At 38.2% G+C, this 20,558-nt stretch overlaps 1 protein-coding gene across 5 annotated transcripts; it reads left to right on the forward strand.

Annotated features, from left to right (window-relative positions):
* Nucleotides 1–2,398: 2,398 nt before the first annotated feature.
* LOC128258335 (proton-coupled amino acid transporter-like protein CG1139) lies at nucleotides 2,399–20,117 on the forward strand. 5 transcript variants are annotated; one of them, XM_052989917.1, is made up of 6 exons: nucleotides 2,399–2,528; nucleotides 15,110–15,180; nucleotides 15,411–15,557; nucleotides 17,452–18,264; nucleotides 18,330–18,489; nucleotides 19,233–20,117. In XM_052989917.1, exons 1-6 carry the CDS (start codon nucleotides 2,511–2,513, stop codon nucleotides 19,494–19,496), a joined length of 1,473 nt encoding a protein of 490 aa, XP_052845877.1. In that variant the 5' UTR covers nucleotides 2,399–2,510; the 3' UTR covers nucleotides 19,497–20,117. The 5 variants fall into 5 exon arrangements, with proteins under 5 accessions (XP_052845877.1, XP_052845876.1, XP_052845878.1 ...); XM_052989916.1 differs by lacking the exon at nucleotides 2,399–2,528 and adding an exon at nucleotides 3,686–3,819; XM_052989918.1 differs by lacking the exon at nucleotides 2,399–2,528 and adding an exon at nucleotides 5,191–5,312.
* The last annotated feature ends 441 nt before the right edge of the window (nucleotides 20,118–20,558 follow it).

Here is a 20,558-nt window from a genome sequence, read left to right on the forward strand (position 1 = left end):
TATTTAATAAATATTCTATAGTCAATTTTTCCTGGAATTCTAGACTGTTTGTCTTTCTCAAAGTCCCCACTAATTAGTTGGCCAACATGGTTCAATAATATTTGTGCTAATAATTTGACTCAGTGGCGAGTTGCCTTGTTTATTTCCTGTGTCGTTAATTCTAGGATCCAGTAGTTTCTAGACTTTAAAAGGAATTTAGTGATTTTATTTTATTAATTTTATAATGCTTATAAATATAGTAGTTTAAGTTTTAATAATTTGTATATATCTTTCTGCTTGTTTAACAACTTTAAGCCCTAAAAACAAACCAGATTCCTTTGATGGAAATCGGAATTTGTTCCTTAACCAGCTTTCCCTGCTTCCCAAACATCATCATCGGTTAACCGTAACTGATCGTTTAATGACTGTCACTCAACGTGTTTTCATGTAACCATCATCAAGGCCTGCGCTTCTGCTGCAGCCTCCCTCCTTTTGTTTCCGCCCAACTCCACAATCAGTGGGCCACTTTTTCTGTCTTGGCACAGAGACGTTGCCAAATATTTGGCCGGGGCATTGTCTGGCTTATGGCAAGACGGCCAAAGAACCAGTAACCAGTAACGACTACTGTGTCCATTGCAGGCAGTGCAAGACACTTCGATCGACTTGCAATTAACATGTTTTTTTTTCTTGTGCGAATCGATGGCTTAATGCACTTTCTCACCGACAGTTAACTGGTTTCCAGATTGCAGGGGGAGGGCGAAGCGAAGAGGGGATCGTTCTGCGACAGGCTGATTACTTGGCCAAATGAAATTTCGATCGGTGGCCGCGTGCCTTCCTGCGTTTTATTAATTCGCCTGCATTGCGCATACGCCGCATGTGCCTGGGGAATTACCCAGTTATCCCTCAGTAAAGCGTAGATTGGTTACCCGACATATGGGGTATCAACAAAACCGGTTGCATTTGGCCAGACTCTGACGTAGTCTTTTGCCTGGCCACTCTTGACTTTGGCTATGATGCTGGGCAAGCTGGATATAATCTGGTTCCAAATTGTCAGCTTTATTTGCGCATATCTTCAGTTTGGTGACATTTGTAGAATTCACTCTAACTGGTGAACAGCTCATTGGCTATGAGTGGCGAAAGTTATATAAGAATTAGCACTTTAGTGCTAGTCATATATGACTAGTCGATCAAGAAAAACTCTCATAACGTTATGCTTTAGTTAGAGCTAAAACCAATAATTTAACTAAGTACCCTAAAAAAGCTTTCAGCTTGTAGCATTTGTATTTAGATATCATTATGGAAATGACACATTTCCAATCTGATCAACAAGGCAAACGCATTTGTGCTAAATTTAGTGATTGCCGTGTGATAATTGCATGCAAATTCATCTGATTAGGTGTAAAAATAAACAAAAGCACTCTGTTTGACTTAAATTGTATTTTGAATATGTGTATTGACGAGTACAGTGAGATACGACGTATGCACACACTTTATTGGAAATATAAAAAATAATTATTTTTAACAAATTAATTTGTTGTTATTATTTGAACAAAATTATCACAGGAGAATAAATTATAAATTTACTTAGTAAAATAGTTCTTGTTTATGTTTGCATTTTTCAAAGAAATCTGAAATATTCTTAATATAAATTTTCAATTCCAGAAATAAAGAACGGATTGAAAAATATACATTTTGGACAAGCTTGTTAATATTTGTTAATTTATTTATATTAATCTTTATTTAAATTCAGGAAAAACTATGTTTAAATTCAATTATTGTTTCAGCTATTCTTGAATATTTTTCCCAGTGTATCTCCGATCGTTAATAGCTGTTGAGCGAGCATAATAATATGGGCAAGGGAAAATTGGTTTCGCCCTGAACTTGCGATGCCCTGTTTGCTGTCACCCAACAAAGAACACGTGCCGCTGGACCAGAAATCTCTTCTCCGTTTACACTCGCTCTCCGCTCGCACTCACAATGCCATTTCCCAGTTGATCCGATGTCACCCTCGAATGGGTCAGGTGGTCGACTGCCCTTTGGCCTCGCCAATTTCCCCAACTTTTACTTTCAGATTGAAATACGGCATTCGGCATATGGCATATGGCATATGGCATATAGTTGTCGAGCGGGTTCTGCCCACCCATATATCATGGCAGCGTGTAAATTTGTGGCAGCTCAATTGAAAAATTGCTTTGTTATTCTCAATTTGAGGCTCTAAACTGTTTTAGGCACTATGCGTTGGTTTAATCACGAAGAACTGCGCACCAAAGAGCGAATCCCATTTGGGACACCTCTGCGCCGCTGATGAGCGCTGATTTATTATTATTATATTGGGGTTGGCTCGGCTCGTTTGCCCCGTTGAAGGAAGTTCGAATTGAGGGTGACACAGTTTCCAGTTTCAAGTGCTGCGCGAAAAGAGCTTACCATCGGATAACCCGTGGGTCCGATCGGTTCAGTTGGTCCCGGCTTGGTCAGGGTGAAAGGTTCGTGCTGCAAGGTCTGCGGTTCTGCTCGACTTCTCGGTTTCAGCCATGTCGACGCCAGAGAACGTAAGTGGCTATAAGATCCATATAGCTTTAGGCCATTAAATGTCTTCGATTGCATTTAAAAAATATTTCGAAAATTATTTATTTCGTTTTGGTTACCAAAACTCAAAGTTTTTCTTCTTCAAGACATTAGTTTCCGTTCTCAAATTGTTGCACAAAACAATATACAAAATTTTAAAGGTTGCTTGTTGTTGCTTAAAATTTCCATAGTTTATAGCAAAAATCAAATAGCAAATTACCATAATTATATTGTATACAGCATATACAATAAATTCTTTTTAGGATATAATAAAATTCTCAAAGTGGTTCAAAGTCATAACTGCTGTCATTTAGGCTTTGTTTTTATTATTAAAAATATAAAAATTAATGTAAGTTTGCAATACTTTTTAAAGGCGGTTTAAATACATTTATAGTTTCGGTTTCGCTGCATTAATAGACAGCTAAAAGCTTTCAAGGGATAAGTACGAGTGCTATAATTTTGGTCAGAAAATTGAAGGAGTCATTTCCGGCTGTTAAGTAAAATATACATTCCTGATCAAGAACACCAGCATTTTCTTAAACAGCTAAATTGTTCGATAGTCAATTTATAACATTAATATATTTTAGTTATAACTGCAAGAGTATGTGATCTTCGGCCCGCTAAAGTTAGCTTTATTTCTTGTTTTTGGTAATCTCTCGTAGAAGCGTTTGTGGAACCGACAGAGAAGTCTCCCCTTATGTTGGGTTTATCTTGGCGATAAGCGCTCTAAGTACTGTGTGTACTGGCCTACCAGATCGCTGACATCTTTATCGGCCGACAAATGTCGTCTGTCTTCGGTTTTGAGTTATTTCTCACGTTCTGCTGTCTGGGCCGCGACTGTGGAATTGCAATAAAATAGTCTAAACACTGGGTATTAAGCCAACCAATTCTTCAACCCATGAGCACCGGATTCACCCCGGGCCCAGGCAAATATCTCACTCAATGTTAATGCTCATGCTTAACCAGTGCCATTGCCAAGTGCGAATGTTTCACGGCGAGATCGAAGATCACGGGGGCTTATGCGGTACTCGAGCGGGTTCCGAGAGCTTTGGGATCGAGATAGAGGCTCACTTACTGCCAACTTCCAACTGCCAACTTTTGTTTTAAATTGAGCGTCTGGCCAGATTCGCGCTTTTATTCTGTGTCCGCCAATCGCTCTACAAACAACTCCGTCGCCGAACGCGGCGTATACTTGATTTAATTGTTTTCGGTTTAATTTTTATTGGAATAATGACGCTAGCCGTGATTAGCGGATCGGGCACAACCTGCGATACTGTAAGTGCCTCGTAAACGTAATATTTGTATATCCGAGAGTGTTTGCCCGACTGATTACCCGATTGCAGCAATCTATCGAGACTAACGCGGAATTCGGTTATGGTCATCAAAAAATTAGCGCAAAATAAAGTGTAATACGCGGATAATCATACATAAGCTATGGCAAATTAAGTGGATAAGTAATCTAAAAAATACAAATTAATTTCAGTTAGTCAATTTGTAAATACCCTTGGTTTAAAAATGATTTAATCCAAAATAACGACCACTTTGGTAAAACAAAGTCTGAAAGCAGAACTTTTAAAAAGTGAACTAAAGTATCTTAAAATTCATTTGTAGTATAATCCATAGTTAACTGTGTTATATAAAGCGTTTCTAATGTTGTTCTATTTATATAAGTGTTTATACTCCTATCAACACTCCAAATTTAATGAGTCTTAAAAAATCACAAGAGGTGTATGGCACTTGTCAAAACTGTTGAAATAAGCCAAGGAAATGTATATATTTTCACTGATATAGTTTTCCGATTAGTGTCAATAATCGATTAAGGCGGAATTCGGTCGTGGCCTTCGAAATGTGATTGTAAATCACAGATAAATCGAAGATAAATCACAAATAAATCATAGGAAATCAGAATAACACGTCAAAGTTCACACCATTCAGTGGGTTGTCGGTGGGAAACAACAAGGTAATTGGTTTTTATGTGCTGCCACTGTATATCACTTGAGACTGCAATTAGGCAGGTGTAAACAAGCCTTATCGGGCTGTCCCCTGTTTGCTTTCGGATTTTGGTAAGCCTCTGGTGGTAGTTTAGGATGGGCAGTCGTTAAGTGCCTGTTACCTAAGAGTGACTGTTCTATGGAGCGGATCAGCGGAGAATGATAGAATCGACATTGCCAGCAAGTATAATTAGCCATAAGTGCTCATTAGTTAAGCGCGTGGAGATAGCTGAATTGGTGGTTAGATTGTTATAGATCCCAGCTTGATTCGCTTTAAAAAAAAACCTTCCTGGTTTCGTGATAAAACGGCGGTAAAGGCGGTATATGTGAATCACTAAAGAGGGTGATTCTACCCCGCCCTGTATTTATAGAAATATCTAAAATTGTTCGAGCTCTGCTTATCGGATTTATCAGTCCAGTGGCTATTTTTGCATGGCCCAATCAGTCAGTAATTAAATTAACATGCTAGCATTTTTAGTCGGAAGCGGGTCCTCAGATCTTTGTTCTTCGTCACCTATCTGAAGACTAAAATTAATAAATAATAGCGTCATTGAGCGGACAGGTGGTTGGAAAATTTGTACCCTGGCCCTAAGGTTTTTCAATCTTTTTTGCGAATACACCTATCCAGATAGGACAGTCTTATCCGTTCCATGCGGCCAAGTGGTTACTTGGCAGCTAAGGTTTGTCAAGACAATTAGTTTGAGTTCTGGAACTTAGTGCGTTGGTTGTCCTAATTAAAGTCTTTCCGTAAAGCAAAGAAATAAATATCCTTAAAAGGTGAGCATTTAATGTGTGAAATCTAAAGTGATGTGTGAATTGTGCCAGCAATGCATCTTCATTAACTATGGCTGAAATTAATGAATCAACGTGAATTTCAAAGTCAACAACCTGAGCGTGATCGCATTATAAACTGACTTGTTTGGGGATTTTTTGCGTCAAGTGTTTTTTATGAATGGCCCAAGGATTTACGCTTTGTGAGTGATAAACAGTGTGTTTCTTATAGTATATTAATGAGTTATATGTGTGCTTTGCATGGCGATTGAAGGAGCGTGTGACTAAGGTAATACCCAAACTTTTCTCTGCGTTCCGCTTTCGGATGAGCTTGCAGTTTGCGAGTGTTTTTTGAGTGTTTTCATTGCAAACAATTACGGTCAATATCTCTTTGTCTTGCCTGAAACCTGTTTGGCAATCAAATTTCAGGGTGCGTTCTGGCTTTTGCATATGCAAATTGCTTAAATAACACGCCCGTCAACGGCTGGAATTAAGATTGCCTTAAATTAGCGCTCAAGTACGACTTGATTCGGATTTCGCTGAGAAACCGGCACTTGTTATTTTTATGTTTATCTATAAGTTAAGTAGCTAAATCCGTGCTGATCGGCAGCAGAGGTCACATAAATTAAGGAGCAGTTTTCTCGCAGTTTTTTTTTTTTTGCTTGTTTAAGGGGTCGTATGAGCAATGTCACCAACAGGAGAACACAAAGGCGCCATCTGCTGGTAGTTTGAGAAACTTACTTTGTGTAGCTAGCCCAGAGGTGGCGCTGATTTCAGAAGCCCCAAAAGTATGCAGTACTTTTTTGAAACCAAATTTCCTGGCAGTTACAATTTGAAAATTCAACGAACCCCCTGTAAATTTTTTCAATGACTTAGCTATTGAAATTTCTTAACTGCCGCATGAATAAATTAATTTTCAATTAAATTTTGATTCAGATCTCACCTTGATCTCAAATTCAATGTGCCTTCAATCTAATCCCTCGCCAGATGCAATTTAGCCCAGAACTCGGTCAATTTTGAGTGAATTTGACAAGCTGGCAATTGCAGAAAAAACGTGAAATTTTCCACAACCATTTTTCGCAAGGAATTCAACCGCTTTGAACTGGTTTCCCTCAAGCTGGAGCAACCGTATACAAAGTATCAGTTGTGCAGTTGGCGCACGTTTCGAGTTACCCATAAATAAATGCGACGCAAAAATCAAATTGATTTTAATTTCAGCAAATGACTGATCCACACTTCTTGGTCTGTTCTTTTTCTGAGCACTTGAGCCCTTGGCGCGTCATTTTTTTGGCCACCAATTTCGAACTCAATTAATTTTGCGACTCTCGTGGGGGTCGCACGTTTCAATTGGCGGCCAATTGAGGCAGTCCAAATGGACGACGTCATGCATCGTCATATGTGCTTTTATCGGCCCGATATCGGTTATTAGTTAGCAGACTATACCAGTTTTCCCAGCCCCATCCGTTATCTGGTCTTATCTGCCTACTTTCAGCTTTTGGAAAACTGATTCATTAGATACATAGATAGGCACGGAAATGAAAACAAAGTCAAAGTTGCATATTTACATTTTTGCTAATATTTACAAAATCTAACTTGTCTTTAAAAAAAAATTGTCTATCGAAAAAGATTTTTTTAAGTCACAAACTTAAGTCGCATTTCCAAAGCTTAAAATTTAAATGGTTGTTATATTTATTTTTAAGACTAATTTAACAGAATTAAAAAAAACATTACGAAGCAAAACGGAATGTCATTTAGGTTTTATATTTACATTATTATAAATAATTTTCTTAAAAAATTGCAGTAGTGCAAAAAATAATAATAATTTGTATTAAACGAGTTGCTATATAAAATTCTTTATGAAGTGGGTCAGTAAATACTATTTACATTTGTTTGTTCTATCTGCAGATTTATACGCAATATAATATATCGTATCTGCTTTAACATGAGCAATATAACTTATATTTTTATAAATAAAATATCTATATATGTAGGCTTGATAAAATTGTAAAATGAGTCAGTAAACTCTATTTACGTATGCGGTTCTCTCTAGAGCTTATGTTATAAGTGATATATTTTGTAACATGTGACGCATGTGCCTTATAAGTAGGCACCCAACTATTTGAAGCGGAACTGATTCAGCAGCCGACCTGTATGCCATAAAAGTTGCAGCCAGGTTCCTTTTATTTTTGTTTTGGTCCCGGCGGAGACGGAAATCAAGGAAAACCGGAGTTCGGAGATAAAGCAGGGAAATCGGGGAAAAATTCGGTTGAAACTGCTAGCGAAATAACGGAAATTGTTAGCGAGCGAGTGCTCTCACTCTCTTTGGGTCTTTCTCGCTTGCTCTCTCTCTCTCCCTGTCGCTCTCTCTCTTTCGCACTTGGTATAACTATTCTCTCCAGGGAAATCGGTCTGGAAATCGGGGGTTTTACTCGCCGTTTTAGTGCTAGGGTTTGGCATTCTTGTTCTGTTTGTCAAACCGTGCGGTTGTTGGCCATCGCAACTCCGAAAACGAAAACTACCCGAATTCGAATTCGAAATCACTGAAATCTCCGATTCGATTCCCAGTTCCCGGTCACGGTCTCTCTCGCAAGCTTGCATTAGTAATATTGCATTTCTTATTCTCAAATACAAATCCAAATCCAACTCAACTCCAATCCCACTTTAAGACGAGCGTCTCTCTGTCCCGACCATTGCTATTAAATCTGCCATTCAATTCTGTTTTGTATCTGTAACAAGTGCTTGGAGGCCAGTCTCGATTTTCGAGTGTCGTTTCGCGCACCAGGATCCGTACCCCAAACGGCCCGATCCTGCATCCGCAAAGATATCGGCTGACCAAGGATTACCATTACCGTTACCGTCGCCATGAGTTTCCATAAGAGCGACTCGCGGACGCCGCTGGCGCCCACAGAGTACACTGTAAGTAATATCATCATTTCCTGGGTTACCTGTCAAAACTTCGGAAATAGGTCGATCCTTAGTTGCTGGTGGTTATTTTCTATATGTTTCCCTCTAGCTAAGAGATAATAATTAGTTCTTTCAAGTCCTGAGTGTTCCTTTATCCTTCCTTTATTGTTACCACTTTCCAAACATTCAGAAATAAAAAAGTCTCTTATTTCATTTCTACAAAAGGCTTTTTAGTTAGCTTGTTTGGAAATCTTGATAAAAACCCCAAGAAAGTTGTAACAAGTTATCTTTTCCAAACATTTTTCACAGTCAACTTTTGAACGTAACCCACCAGAAAGTTCTGGAAACTTCCTTGTTCCTGAACATAAATTATAGAAAAGGTACTTTGTTATCTTTTATTTTTTATTCCGACTTCACAAGAGGTTTTTGCCCGCATACTTATGTTTCTTCAAAAATTCCATTTCTTAATTAACCATTTAACATAAGAAAATTTTAATGACCTCTATAGAAATTTGACATAATGCTTATTGTAGCGATGTAGACATCCTTTCTGAAAATTTTCCATTTCCACCCTTTGAACCTATAAGCCTAATGGTAAAATACCCTATATGATATCACCTTGATTTCCTGCAAATTTAGATTTATGCATATCAACATTTTGCGTTGATTAATTTGGCATAAAGGCTTCTGCCGCGGACATGTGATGTGACACCTCTGCAGTACTTGGCTCAAAAGTCCCAGACTTAACCATTTAATGCCTTGTTTATTTATTGATCGATGGCCGCTTGCCATGGTTTATATTTACTTTCCTTAGAATGACTGTTTATGCAAATCTGTGGGCTAATGTTTGTTTGGATTGATAACAAACTAAAGCCTAATTTCGGGGATGATTTCGGTGGTTCTTTCTTTCTTTCTTCTTTTCCTTTTTGGCCGCCTGCTCATTTCATTTATCGCTTTATTGTTGTTTTTGTTGTTATGAGTAACAGGCCAAACAGTTTTCCACCCGCTTTCCCATTGTTGCGATGCTCCCTTTGTTGCTGCCTATTTTCAGGGCACCCAGTGGAATTTTCCACTCGCCGAGCTGCACTTTTAGGTCTGCCGGGACCTGGGCATAATGGATATGTCTATGGAGTGTAGGGCATTCGGTCGACCGGTTATAGCTGGTACTCATTTTGGTCTACCTAATGTGTCAGCGTTTTTCGGGGTTTCGAGTTCACGGAATGTTTTTTTTATTTTTTTCAGTTTTTGGCTGCTGCGCAAGCGCCAAAGTGGAAAAAACAGTGCGGTGCGGAATTCGCTGAATTGGCATTTGAGTAAAGTTCTGGCACCAATTCGAGCTCTCGGTTTTTGGTTTTGCACTCGGTAACTTTCCACTGAGTGTGTCCAATGGGAGAAGCTCCTCTTGCATATTGCGTCAGCCTGCACTTGAAACCCCAACCTGCACAGTACTCTCCCCATACATTAGCCCCCTTTTTTTTTTTAGTTATTACATTACAGGTAATAACAATAGACGAGCATTGTTCTGGAAATCGGGAATCGATTGAACCGATCTGATCCGATTTCACCATGACGGCTAGCAAAGCTATTTGGATCAGTCGGTACTATGTCCGATCCAACTGGATCGGTTTCGATACTCACGGATTTATGTTGTTGGTATGAATACAAAAGATCATGCACAGCGGCGCAGCAGACTTGTAAATATTTATGCTTTAGAAGTGTAACCTTCGAGAAGGAAAAGAAAATTGTTTTTAACTACAAATTAATGACCATTAATTACGTTTAATGCAATTCTATATGGCAATATCTTACGCAAACACCAAAAGGGAGGTTGACATTACGTCTATAAAAGTCTAGAAGTATACTACAATACGCCTATTTAACAAACAGACTAATGGCATCTTTAAACAATAATTTAAAAAAACTTGTTTCATTTAAAAATAATAGTAAACGTTGTAGGTTCCGAACTTTAATGACTTTTCAAATGATTTGTAATTCTAAATTAAGAGTTACTAAAAAATGCGTTGTATATTTTTACGAATCATTATTTACGAGCAATACTAAAATTTATGTATGAATGTCAAAAAACAATATTTCGTTATTTAATTTTGTTTTGTAACGCGTTTTGCATTTAAGAACCAGTTAAACTAACTCTAAGCCTTTGAAACTTTATACTTTATACTTTTGTAGACATTACAAGAAAAGCAATGCTAAAATTTTAACAAAAACTTAAAATATTTCATTTCATATATTATGGTTTAATTTATGGACTCCATAGACATTTTTTAAAGTGTCTTAAATATTTGTTCACATTTATCGGACAATAAAAAACTTCCAATCAATCTTCTGAATGTATTGCAAATTAGAAATGTCATGAAACGAAAGTCTTTTAATTTAGCAGTTAAAATTGAGTCCCTATCACGATCACGAGACTGATCTACTTACTATGATACTCGTGATTCGCAGTGATCAGTGCAACATGCCCCATATCTAATCTACAATTGTCGGAAATTGCAGGCGCCATGGGTGCAAAATCAGGGGGTGTTACCCAGTGTTAGCCCAGAAAAAAAATGTGGGGGAATAAATATTTAAACAATTGACAGATTGCCGACGATTTTCAGGGGAACTGAACCCTAGGCCACGTGATTTCCCCCTGATGTCAAATTCAGAGCTTAGTTCTCGGTTTGCATACTGCATTTTTTTTTGTGGCTCGCATTTTGCAAACAAATATAAAAATTTTCCACTGCAATTTGTTGTCGTTTGCCGTTTTCATTTTCGTTTTTTTGCTATTTCTGTTTCAGTTTCTGTTCTGTGTTGTTTCCATTTCCATTTCCACTTTTCGCTTACATAAGTTCAATGGCACGCCAGGTGGGGGCAGCTTTGGAGTTCGTTTAGGCTATATTCGCTTCTATACCCCACTATTGACAGTTTTAATTAGAAAAGCACACGAAATAGCCGTGCACTTTAGAATGCCGCATTTTTCTTGGCTCAGCTTACTCATTTTGCCGGGGAAAAAGGGGTTGGCAGTTGAAAACCTAAATACATCATGTCCGGAAGAAGGCGTCACCCGCGTCCAGATTAGTCACACAATCTAGGCGGTCTTGCACTTACAACTGCTGTAAGCTTCTGAGTTTTTTGTCTAGATAAGAGACCCCCTAATTAATAGGTTTCCCTATTGTTATCGCCTGGGAGAAGTGTGGAAATCGGGAAATACCTGCCGTAAATTATATGGTTTTTGCTGAATGACAGTGACTGATGTATTTTGGCTATTGAGATTTTTTTCAGCATTTCAACTCCAAGTGTTTTGCGCAGTTACAGAAAACACTATTATCTATTATTAAATAACCGAAGAATTCGCAAAACATTCACGATTGCATTATTTATCTTTGGCTAACTAAGAGAGATAGGTATTTCGCATTGGGCGGCAATGCAAAGCAGCTAATTGAGGATATGTGTATATTTATTTTGCATTATTATCTAATTGAGGATATGTGTATATTTATTTTGCATTATTATCTATTTGCTTGGTTTTATAACATCCTATTAGATCGAATTTTATAATTAGATTTTTGGTTTTTGCTTTTTTTTTAATGTTTGACACATTTATCTTGTTTTCAAGCGCCAAATATTATTTTAATAAAATGCTACAATACGAGAATATTATTTTAGAAGTGTCACTAATTAGGGTATGTTTTTCCCTGTGCTCTTATCAATCGCTCATTATCAATGCAGCTCCCTCTTTTCTTTCTGTCCACATTCGTCACACTTTGCAATGTTAACTGCACTTGACTCCATTTTGTTGAACTTGAGCCAATGCATCGACACGTGTCGACGCAAAGGGCTTGCTTCAACCGCCCCCTTTTTAGCCACCCCTCTGAACTCTGTTTACGTTCTTTGCCATCGACACGTTTCTGTTTATTTTTTCATCAGTTCAAAAACTCACGACATTAAAATGCAATAAAAAAGTGCAACGCAATAAGTGATTTTGGGATAGCTAGCCATACAGTCAAAGAAATATTTAACAAATAAACAAAAATTTTGTCAAGGAGAAATAATTTTAAGTGAAATATGAAACAATGAACAAAAAACTTGGTCAAAAATAAATTATTTAGGGCATTTTTAACTCCCGATTTTGGTTTATTGACTTTTAAATGTAACCTACACTTATCGTTTTAAAAATGTTTTTTTTTTTTTAATTGTGTACCTTATAAATTGCACAAAATCACGAAATTTATGGCATGTCATTCGAAGATTGAATAATTTAAATTGTTACAAGCTCATAGAGCTTACGTGAGTTTGAAAACAGAATTATGAAAGAGGAAATTGTAACTTAAATTGTTAAAAGTAGTTTGAGGTGGTTTAGTTTTCTAAAAAATAATAGGGTTGCCTTTGCAGTTTATTAATACATTTAATGACAAAACTGGGATTTTCTTTGAAAGTACTCAATTAAATCGAACAGTAACGTTAAACAAATGGCATAACTGAATTGAGTAACTAGCAGAGTTCGAGAGCGATTGTGCGACTGACTATCTGACTGATTGACTGAATGGCGCTTTGTCGCAATTAGTGAGCACTGCAGCTGTCTAATTATTTTGCTATCTATATTTTAGTTCCAACATTCAGTTTTACGTTTAAACACCGCGCTTTTGTTTATCTTTGCATTTGCGCACTCGGAAGAAATGTTTTTGCGCGCAAAATGGGTTGATGTTATCCGAAGCGGAAAGAGGCTGGATGCAAAACTCTTCGCAAATGTGGGCAAATCGTTCTCAAAATTTGGTTTGGGCATATTTAAATCTCGGCGGGGGGCAATGAAGCGTGAAAGAGCGTACCTAAACTTAAAATGCTTTGAATGTTTGAACTTGTGGTTTGGGTTTTATTTGTCTGGCTTTTTTGCTGTTTTGTTGTTTAGCTTTGAATGGAATTTTCACAAAATATTCAATTGTAAAAGGGAATATTCCAATATTTTATTTATAATTTTTTTTGCCCTTATGAGCAACTAAGATCGGCATAGCTGTGTATGCGATTTTCTTTTGCACGAAGTCAGGTTAGGCTTATAAACATTTTGGATACATGCCACCTTCCTCACAGATTTCTTTTAAAGTTTTCAAAGTTTCAACAATTCCTTGTGCTCAGAACAAGAATAAAAACAATTCAAAACATAAATAACGTCGCCTTGAAATTTAAACCGCCTTTTTCCCGCCCAAAATGTAATGTTAGCGATCACTTTACATTTTACATGGTGTTCTTACATTTGACATGACATTCTACAGTACCTATGTTAGTTAACATTAGTAGTGATTTTCTTAGCTTCCTTTAGATGGCGCCACTTTTAATTTTTATATTCAGAATTTGAATCTGAAAGGCTCCTCATTATTATTATTATTGGAGTATAATTTCTAGTTTATCTACTTGCCACAGTAAAGTTAAGACCATCCACCAAATCGTGGCTATCAGTTAGAATCGGAAAACTTTAGTTTTGGGTCGAGAAGGACGTTAAGATCGTCTACAAAAGCAATCCTATCCAAAGAGCAGTCACTTAGCGTATAAAAAGTCATCTGTTTACACTTACAATTAGTGAGTTAAAAAATAAAAAAACCTGAACAAGTAAACTAATCAGCGTTAAGAATAAGCTATCAACTTACTGTTCTATTAAACGGACAATTTGCCCACAAGCGTTTTCTATTTTTTGTGCCTTTTCGCACGTATTTGTTGCACAAATTCGCAGTTTCCTCATTAGTTTTGCCGCTTGCCTTGTTGAAAAACAATTTATATAAAAATCTCAACTCAACCCCCGCCTCCCTGATTTTCCCTGATTTTTCCCACGACGATCACGTGTGGAAGAGAGGGTTTTTTTTTCGCTGTGACGTCATGCGGAGCTGCACCCAAAAAAAAAAGAAATTAGAATAATGATAGAAAATAATGCAAATTGTGAACTTGCTGGGTGTCGAGTACACGAGTATGATCTGATCCCACTCAAGAGCATCGTAGAGAGAATCAACTGAGAGGTGGGTGGAATGGTTAGTGGATAGTTGGTGGGTTGGCATGTTTTTTTGGCGGTGGCGGTGGCGATGGGGCGGTGTTTTGTTTGTCGCCGTCATTACAGCGCTGGCTGGCGGCTGGCCGCCTTGATTCAGTTGCTTGTCGCCGTTTGCAAGAGTCACGCGCTGAGATTCGTCCCGCTTCTCGCACACGCCCATTGCCCAACTGGAAACCGCCCATCGCTCATCGCCCGTCGCCAACCGCCCAGCGTGACCTTGGAAGACCTCAAGCTGAACGCCCCCACTGGAAAGCCGCCGCTGCCGCCGCGCCGCGAGCAGCAGTCGGAAACGGGCCAGGCGTTGAGCCTTTCCAGCTTCGGTGGCTCCAAGGGTTCCATTTCCGGTTCCGGTTCGGGTTCCGGCCGGAAACAGCATCTTTCGGGCGCCGCCTTGGCCAGGCACAAGCTGAAGATGTCCTTGAAGAGGGGCGGACCGCCGCCGGTGGCCACCAGCGGATCCGGCGTGATGACCACCTCTTTGGACCAGCAGGTGCCAAGCAGGGCCCCGGCGCCACGCTCGAAAACAGCCAAAACCTAAAATATCACGCATACGCCGCTTGTTACCTGGACCGCTTTAGTAACAATAGTCAAAACGAATTGTCTATTTAGTTTGTGTCATAAAACTGCATTGAACTTGTTCATTGATCTTGTTTTTGCGTATTTTTTTTGCATTCCGCTTTTTGGCCACAATTTATTGGTTGCTCCTTTTTGCGCACTGCAGCATCTGCGAAGAGCTTTTACATAACCATAGCTATTGCTGCTGCTCGAAATTTTCAGCTCTCCCTCTGTCTCTATAAGTTTTTCCGATTTTCCGATCCGCACTCATTTTGGCTTTTCCTTCTGGCCGCTTTTTCTCTCTTTACAGAAAATCCCGACGGTCGCTGCGGGCTACGGAGAAAACGAGAAACCCAAAGGCGGCAAAGGCGGTCAACCCAAGTGAGTATTTCTCTAGAGGATGGATGAGCGTAACACCCATGCCTCGATGTTCTACGGCCCGGAATCGATTCATTCGTCTTGGTCGATGCCTCAGGCAGCGGCCACGTTTGCTTCGATTCCGATTCCGATTCTCGATTGCACTACGGCCATAGAAACTCGATCGCGATGTACAAGAACATCGACAACGAGTCCTCCACGACAATGTTTGAAATGTACTCCTCCTCGGACAGGTTCATCCGCTCGGACATGGCCGACGTACCCGTCCAACAGGCGGCAGGGTCCACGCTTCCCCTGGTAATCACTCGGAAAAAAGGAGACGACTCCGAGGATGGCAACTATAATCCGTTTGAGCACCGCAAGGTGGAGCATCCCACATCGTAAGTACTTAGTATAAAGTCTCCCATTAGTGATTAGCAACTATTTTATATAGAGATTTAAAGACTCTAAAATGACTAGCTGTCGCTCAAAAATATTGATCCACAGGAAAATCTCTTTAATTGTTGGTATGTCGAGCCGAAATATAAATAAATTGTTTAACAACTGTCAGTTGCCACATAAATTACTTAAAAGTATACAAATACGAGAAAATAAGTTACATTTTCAAGGGTTTTTGTTGCTAGAACTTTTTACAACCGTTGTTATAGAATTGTAGTTTGGTATAATATAATATAAATAAATAAGTTTACAAAAATTTTGAAACTCTAAATTATAGAGACCAGTGAAATTAAAGAAACATAATGAAACTTTTTGAAAGTTTTTTTTTTTTTTAGTTTCCTAAGACCTTTGTTTATAATTAATAAGCAAAATGCGTTGCATTACAAAGTTTTACAACCCCTAACCCTACCCCTTTCCCCAAAGTGTTTTATTCAACCCGGATAAGCAGCTGATCCAAGTCATTAAACGCTCAATGACTAATCCCCTTAATTGTATTCCCCCACCCGCGTCATTGACCTTTAACCGACCAAAAGACTTTGACTTTGCATCGGGCTAAAACGAAAAGAACGGAAATGCAATTGTATTGACATTGGCCTTGGACGTTTTGGCAACTACTTTTTCCAAACTAAAAATAAGTAAAACCGTAAAGGAAAATCTTGCGAACGAGCTAATAAAATGAAAGCACCGACAAATGTTTTGCTCGATTCGTTTAGCAAGTGGAATGGGAATGAGGAACCCACCCGCCTTCCCTTCCACCCCCTAAATTTACATCTGAGAGAGAAAAACGCATCCGCCAGACCTTGCAATTTGCAATGCAATTGCGTGAGAGAAAAATGCTGAGAATTGCGATTCAACAGCTCACCAAAATAATTATTAACCAGCCCCCAAAATCATTTTAAAATACTTAATTGTGATTATTTGGTGATTAATCCCTCATTATTTGGAAAAAACTGACGGGAAAATCCCTTACATCCACAAAGTTCACGAACTATTTCATTGCATATCGCCACTCACTCTAGTTCTTCAACACTTTTTTGGCAGCGCTAAATTTGCATGTATTCATTTACCTATATATCGGTCAGATAGATGCCTTTAGATAATAAAAGTTTATATTTTATTATTTGGGTACATACGATACCGCTTACTATAAATTTAATTGATTATATTTAATGTTATATTTAATTATTTAAAAATTATGTTTACAACAAATTTGGTATATATTGTTTTTAATTTCACTTAATGTATGCATTTTAAAAATTATTATTACCTTTCTAAAAATTCGTTAAGCATCTTAGGACTTTTAAAATGGAAAAAAATGAAAACCTTTATAAAAATAGAATTTTAAACTATTTTTAACTCATGCCTATTTTGCGTTGCAAAATTTAAAAACTAGGTTTGATTTTTCTATAATGAAGTTTTATTTTAAAATAGCTAAAATAAAATAGCTGCAAGATTAAAAATGATTGACTGTTCAAAAAATGGAATACTGTAGTCAAAATTTTATATTTTATATTTGATATTTTAATTAAATATTATATCATAATATTGAATTAAATGCATTTTTAACTGAATGGTTTAATTATAATTTAAAATATTAATAAATAGTTCCTAGATAAAATAAGGTTTAAATCAATTTTCAGGTATTACAATAAATCAATTCCAAAAATAGTCTAATGAAAAATTAAAAAAAATCATTTAAATTTATTAAAAAATATTTGGAATTACCACGTCTTTTTAACACCACAGTAGGTTTTTTTTATATATTTTATTTATATATTACTATTGCAGTAATGAAAACTTAATAGTTCTTTAACAATTTGCCTTGACTTTTCGCAGGGACCTCGAGACATTTGTGCACCTGCTGAAGGGATCGCTGGGCTCTGGCATTTTGGCCATGCCGATGGCCTTCTCCCACGCTGGCTTGTGGTTCGGATTGGTGGCCACGTTCGCGGTGGGCACCCTGTGCACCTACTGCGTCCACATCCTGGTCAAGTGCGCCCACATCCTGTGCCGACGACGCAAGATCCCGATGATGGGATTCGCCGATGTGGCCGAGCAGGCCTTCCTTGACGGACCGCCTGCCCTGAACCGCTGGTCGCGCTTCATCCGGTTCATGGTGAACACGTTTCTGGTGATCGATCTGCTGGGCTGCTGCTGTATCTATCTGGTGTTCGTGGCCACCAATGTGGAGCAGGTGGTGCGGGTGTACATGGAAACGGAGCTGAGCATTAGGGTTTGGATCATGATCGTGACGGCGCCGCTGATCCTCATGTGTCTGGTGCGAAACCTCAAGTTCCTCACGCCCTTCTCGATGATCGCCAACATACTGATGTTCGTGGGCATCGTGATAACCTTCATCTATATGTTCACCGATCTTCCTGCTCCCGTCGAACGTCCTGGCATCGTGGCCGTGCCCGAGTGGCCGCTCTTCTTCGGCACCGTGATCTTCGCCTTGGAGGGCATCGGTGTAGTCATGTCCCTGGAGAACGACATGAAGAACCCCACCCACTTCATTGGCTGCCCCTCGGTTCTGAATCTGGGCATGGGTCTGGTGATCGCGCTGTACACTCTGGTTGGCTTCTTCGGCTTCTTGAAGTACGGCCCGGACACCCAGGCCAGCATAACGCTGAACTTGCCACTGGAGGACAAGTGGGTTTGCCTCTCTCTTAATCCAAAGCTCTCTTTACTTAACACTTATATTTTATTTTATCCAGGTTGGCCCAATCCGTCAAGCTGATGATTGCCATCGCCATCTTCTTCACCTTCACCCTGCAATTCTACGTGCCAGTCACGATCTTGTGGAAGGGACTGGAGCACAAGATCCGGCCGGAGAAACAGAATATCAGCGAGTACGGACTGCGTGTATTTTTAGTGGTAAGTTCAAAAGTCCGTTTCTTGTTAGCAAGAACGATCGATTTCTAATGATAAGTTAAAGGAACTTATACTTTTAATCTAATTTTTGGAAATTAAACTTTAAAACTCTATGTTTAATATAATTCTGTTTAGATTCCAAATCAACAGATAAGTTAATATTATTTAATTGATTAAACCGTTTCCGAAATACAGTTAAAAAAAAGCCATTTTTTTATTTCTATAGAATGTATTTATATTTCCATATTTTATTAAATCCGGAATCAAGTATGTTTTTATTTTTTTTTTGTAAAATATTAAAAAAAAAATTATTTATATTTAACGAAGGAATAATCCTTTAATCTTTACATATTTGAAATGCATTGTATCAATTTAATGGTTAGACTTTCGGAATATGTAGTTTATATAGCAAATAACAAAACAACTATTAAATATATTTATGATGTAACATAAAACTTAAGAAAGTATGTCATTTAATATAATTTTCGATATTGGAAAATGGCCCTAAAACTTATTTAATTATACATTTTCAGAGCTCCTGCTTCCTAAATTATTAAGGTTTAACTAAAAAAGTTTTTAAATCACTTAAGATCAATAAATACCTTTTTGAATCGATTAACGTAACAAATTCCTTGAAAAATCTTAAACTAAGCTGACCACTTTCAATTCTATGACCTTAGAAATTTAACTCACTCTTAAAATCCTGTATAATTTGCTTGACTAACCCTACTTCCCTTCCGTTCCAGCTTCTTTGTGGAGGCATTGCCGTGGCCCTGCCGAATCTGGGGCCCTTCATCTCGCTGATCGGAGCAGTGTGCCTCAGTACGCTGGGCATGATCGTGCCGGCGATAATTGAGTTGGCCGTGTATCACGAGGATCCCGGGTACGGACGCTTCAACTGGCGGCTGTGGAAGAACTCCGGACTGATACTGTTCGGCGTGGTGGGCTTCGTGGCCGGAACTTATGTCAGCATCATCGAATTCCACGCCGAGTTCAGCGGCGGCCACTGAGCTACTGCTAACATTAATTTAAAGTAGTCTTTAATGAAACTCTTCTAAGCACAGGGATGTCTAAGTTAAGTTTTTAACTAATTTTAGGGCTAACCAAAGTTTTCTAGGACTCCGAAACCTCCCGCCTCGTCCCCCTGGTTATCCTTTTTTCCTACCCGTCCCGCCCCTTCCACCGATCCGATCCCAGATATATATATCCATCAACCCTTTAGCGGGATAACAGAAACCAAACAACAAAAGTATTTCGATTTAGTCGGTGCCATGCCCTCGGCTGGGGGCGTGGCATTAAGGTTACTTAGAGAATTCTTGTAGAAGTGATTTTGTATCGTAGTGATTTTGACAACAACTTAGTCATAATTAGTTCCTACTCGAACTAAGCCAAGACAGACGGACGCAGCCGAAGTATGTTTTCGTTCTTCAATTATTTTGTTTTATCATTGACTTACTCTGTAAATTATCGACGCCCTAATTCAAATAATCATGACATATTACCAACTACCAATTACCAATACACAAAGACCCGCTGCCCCCAACTAAAAGGGGCAGCAAAAAAAATCGCATTAAAAAAATAATAAAACCTATTGAAACAACCAAAGTGGATTTGTTTTGAATACTACTAAATTACTGAGTTCTCTTTTGGAATGCAAATAATTAAAATATGGGTGGTGGTTAAGCATAATATTATGCCAAGCTAATGTTATTTTTGTTCATGACAAGAGTTGATTGAAAAATTGGGTATACTTTTAGGCAGTTTTGTAAACTTACTTTTTGCGGAAGTGCTGATATAGAGCTCAAACAGCAGTAATGTTTCTTTTTTACCATAAATTCTTGACATTAAATATTACCAAGATAGTCTCTAAAATAATATACCTTTCAGTAAGATAAAGTCTTTATTGGATATTGGAAATTCTTAATTTACACTCCAGTTTATTTATATAAGTAGCAGTCTTTTTGGGTAGGATACTTTTTGTTCTTTTGATTAAGGTGCTTAAAGGTGCCCCGCTTAATCCATAAGCCTGCAATATTACAATTATCTATAATTTTTTTTGTTTTTTTTTGTAA

This window comes from Drosophila gunungcola, assembly GCF_025200985.1.
Source record: "Drosophila gunungcola strain Sukarami chromosome 3L unlocalized genomic scaffold, Dgunungcola_SK_2 000003F, whole genome shotgun sequence".
NCBI lineage: Eukaryota > Metazoa > Arthropoda > Insecta > Diptera > Drosophilidae > Drosophila > Drosophila gunungcola.